The 4,090-nt window shown below is 45.9% G+C and overlaps 1 protein-coding gene across 1 annotated transcript; it reads left to right on the top strand.

Moving 5' to 3' along the window:
* The first annotated feature begins 1,212 nt into the window (after nucleotides 1-1,212).
* On the top strand, nucleotides 1,213-3,715 carry LOC100438035 (putative methyl-CpG-binding domain protein 3-like 5). The gene is made up of 2 exons (XM_002834400.5): nucleotides 1,213-1,257; nucleotides 2,869-3,715. The coding sequence occupies exons 1-2, from the start codon at nucleotides 1,213-1,215 to the stop codon at nucleotides 3,448-3,450; spliced, it is 627 nt and encodes a 208-aa protein (XP_002834446.4). The 3' UTR covers nucleotides 3,451-3,715.
* The last annotated feature ends 375 nt before the right edge of the window (nucleotides 3,716-4,090 follow it).

The following is a 4,090-nucleotide window of genomic DNA, read 5'->3' as shown; positions in this document are numbered from 1 at the left end:
AGCAGTGCCTACTGAAGTTTTTCACCCATTTTGCACGTAAATTTTTCGTATTTTTTTTCATTCGATGGACATCTTTCTATTCTGTATTCTGGCTTGATGTACTTTACTGGATGCACATCATGCAAATATCTTTTCCAATATGATTTTCTAACACCCATTTCTCGCTGCATTTTCATTAATAGGAGATCTTTCTTTTTTTTTTTTTTTAGATGGAGTCTCACTCTGTCGCCCAGGCTAGAGTGCAGTATAGTGTATCTGTATGTTGGAGTTTGCAGGGGAGGCATCGGTACATTGAAATTGCCACAATGTGATTAAATACGTAAGCTAATTGTGTCTCAAACTTCCTAGCCCCAGGTCCAAATTGGCAAAATAGCCAGCATCTGTCTGCCTCTTCAAAGATCAAACCAGGAAGATTTATACAATGAAAAGATCGTGAAAAATAATAAGAAAAAACTCAGTAGTCACTGCATAGACCCAGGCTGCTGAGATTGTATTTCTTTTTTATTAGGTCTGTTTATTTATTAGGTGTTTTTCTTTTTGCTTCTTCTCTTTTTTTTTTCTTTTTTTTTTTTGAGACGGAGTCTCACTCTGTCACCCAGGCTGGAGTGTAGTGGTTCAATCTCAGCTCACTGCAACCTTTGCCTCCCGGGTTCACACCATTCTCCTGCCTCAGCCTCCCGAGTAGCTGGGATTACAGGCGTGCACCATCATGCCCAGATAATTTTGTATTTTTAGTAGAGACGGGGTTTCTCCATGTTGAGGCTGCTCTCGAACTCCTGACCTCAGGTGATCCGCCCGCCTCGGCCTCTCAAAGGGCTGGGATTACAGGAGTGAGCCACCGCACCCGGCCGACAATTCCATTCTTCTTTCCGTAGAATGCTTTCAAAGATGTTTGAAAGAATGGGAGGAAAAGGAAACATATCTAAAATGCTGATATTAACTGTAAATACCACCCCGCCACACACATGGATTAAATTCTTTTTCTACTAACACTCAGTGTTGGTAACACCATGTTGGTTTCTGTATAAAGATTTAGAAATGCTTCAAATCCAATGGGCGGAGACAGGGTGTCCCTGTGGATTATCCACTGATTGCATTATCACTCCCTTCCTCTATAAAAGAGGAGCCAGATGCAGAAGCCACTGCATTTTCCGGCAAGCCAAGAGCTGTCTGCATCTCAGGAGTGGGGTCAGCAGGAGGAACTCTACAGCTATGGGAGAGCCTGCGTTCACCTCTTTTCCAAGCCCGCTTATTCTGGTGAGTATGGGATCCTTATTGACTATTGACCGAAATAATGTCCATTTGTATTCCTTTTTCTTTCTGTAAAACATCTTTACAGTTATTAGCAAGTCGTTCTCAAAACTAGATGCTATCTTGTGGAAACTTATACCCTAGGTGTTAATATTTGTTGAGTAATATTCCAGGTATTCTAATTTTTTGGCCATGGAGCTATCTGGGGATAATAGCCCCAATTTTTTAAAAGTCCAACAACATCACTAAGAAGGAAAAGAGGTGTTATTTGGCCCTGCAGTCTTCAAATTGTCTCCCTCTCTGGAAAGTTCTTGAACCAGAAATTGCTTGGTCCCTTTAAAAAAAATTTAGTTCTCTGGTTCAATATAATGATCGGTTAGTCCCTCCCTAAACTCACTGTCACGATTCATTGTAGTGAATTTCTTTCTTTTCTGTTTCTCTGTTTCTCTCCTTCCATCCCTCTCTGTCTCTCCCTTCTTCTTCATCATGGAACTTAATTCTATCTGATACCCTATCGGAAATTTGTTTTTAGTGTGTTTATTATGTCTTCCTTCTCACCAAGATGAAAATCAACAGAGCGGTGATTTCTGAAGTTTACTTCTGGATCAGGGGTTCTACTGCACAGCTTGGCACATCATAAGTGCCCTGTAACTAAGGAGACTAAATACTTTTCCCTCCAAAGGGGAACACCTTGGGTAGTGTAAGGGGTAGTTTTAATCTTAATGCAGGACAACAGAAATGAAATGAGAAGGACAGAAATGAAGGCTTTAAAATAGAGAGTGCCCTGATAAAGTCTGTATTTGAAACTGCTTTATGAGACTAGAGTCTTCCAATAGAGTTAGAGCAAGAAAGGATGTCAAATCTTAGGAGGCACTTAATCATCTTTCTCAGTATGTCATCCAAAGATTCTCTCATGGTATAACTCTAGTTAATTGAGCTTATTAGAAACAGAAAGCGACATGATGTTCCTGAGGTTTTTCTTCATGAGCAGGAGGCGTTCAGGTGAAGGTGGGATCTGGGTGTGGCAGTGAGTATGTGAGGGTTGGCGAGTGCACCATTTCTTTGGAGACCAGAGTCAAGGAGCTATGAAAATGATGTTGTGTCCTGAAGCACAGCAGAAAGAAATACAGAGAAATGTGAAGTCTTGGTTAACAGGGAAGTCTGGGATCCCGGTGTCTTGTTGGGGATGGGTTAGGAGGCACCAGCATGTGTGTAGCTGACAGTGGCAGGGAAGAGAAGAGAGGGGTGTCCTCTGAGGAGGTTGAGGAGGGACAAGGTCTGGAACTGGCCCTGGGTCATGACCTTGAGCATTTAGTCCTTGACTCGCATCGGCCCGATGAGGTCCCAGGACCCAGTGTCAATGCCTGGAGTCTCTGCCAGCAGCAGCAGCATCACACGGAGAAATGCAGAGTCCAGAGTCCACCCCAGACTGACTTGGGTTCAGGTCCAGAGATCTGAGTTTAACAAACCCTGATGATGTACACTGCCATTTGAGACACATTTCCCCAGAAAGAGAGGCTGGTGGGAAGATTCCACTGAGCTGAGAGAAGCCCCCCAGAGCTGATCTTCTCCTGTCTCCATTTGGGTGAAATCTCACATTTTCTTTTCTTTTGAAAGGGGAAGCTCAAAAGAAACGTGATGCCCTGGGCTTTACAGAAGAAACGAGAAATCCACATGGCCAAGGCCCATCGGAGACGAGCTGCGAGGTCTGCTCTCCCCATGAGACTCACCAGCTGCATCTTCCAGAGGCCGGTGACAAAGATCAGCTCTCATGCTGACAACCAGGTCAGACACAGAAAAGGGGAGGAGCACCTGGAGAAGCCGCAGCAACTCTGCGCCTACCGGAGACTGCAGGCCCTGCAGCCCTGCAGCAGCCAAGGAGAAGGTTCAAGTCCACTGCATTTGGAGAGCGTCTTAAATATCCTTGCACTGGGGATGGCCGGTGCATCTCTGGACAGAGCTGGTGCTGAGCGTGTGCACAGCCGGCCCGAGCCCACCCCTGGGCAGTTTCCAGCTGTGGCAGGGGGGCCAACCCCAGGAGTGGGTTGTCAGCTCTCACCGCCCCTCTCTGGCCAGTTGGTGACTCCTACAGATATCCGGAGACAGGCCAGGAGGGTGAAGAAAGCCAGGGAGAGACTGGCCAAGGCCTTGCAGGCAGACAGGCTGGCCAGGCAGGCAAAAATGCTGACAGGTGGATGAAGTGCAGGAGGAGGGGGTGCTGAGAAGCTGTGGGGTGTGGCCCCGGAGTTGGGGGGTGAGTCAGCGGGGACAGTCCTGGGTTTTGAATCCCTATCTTTTAATGCCCGTCCTCTTTTCTGCTATGAATTGTCACACTTTGTACTTCCCCACCTGTTCTTTATTAAACGCATTTGAAAGGCAACAAGTGTAAGGAGTGGATGGTTTTGTGGTGAGAAATTGGGTTTCGTAAGGCAAAGAAGGAGACCTTTATATGTCATTGTACACCTCAATGTCTGTTTACCATTATTTTTATTAGTTTTTCTTTTCTTTTTTTTTTTGAGATGGAGTTTCCCTCTTGTTGCCCAGGCTGGAGTGCAATGGCGTGATCTCAGCTCACCACAACCCCTGCCTCCCGTGTTCAAGCGATTCTCCTGCCTCAGCCTCCGGAGTAGCTGGGATTACAGGCATGCACCACCGCGCCTGGCTAATTTTGTATTTTTGGTAGAGATGGGGGTTTCACCATGTTGGTCAGGCTGGTCTCAAACTCCTGACCTCAGGTGATCCGCCTGCTTTGGCCTCCCAAAGTGCTGGGATTACAGGTGTGAGCCACTGTGCCTGGCCTGATTTTAATTAGTTTTTCTACTAAATTCTAATTTAATTT

The sequence above is a fragment of the Pongo abelii genome, chromosome 20, assembly GCF_028885655.2.
Source record: "Pongo abelii isolate AG06213 chromosome 20, NHGRI_mPonAbe1-v2.0_pri, whole genome shotgun sequence".
NCBI lineage: Eukaryota > Metazoa > Chordata > Mammalia > Primates > Hominidae > Pongo > Pongo abelii.
The sequence above is the reverse complement of the archived record's forward strand: the minus strand, read 5'-3'. Positions and strand labels throughout refer to the sequence as shown.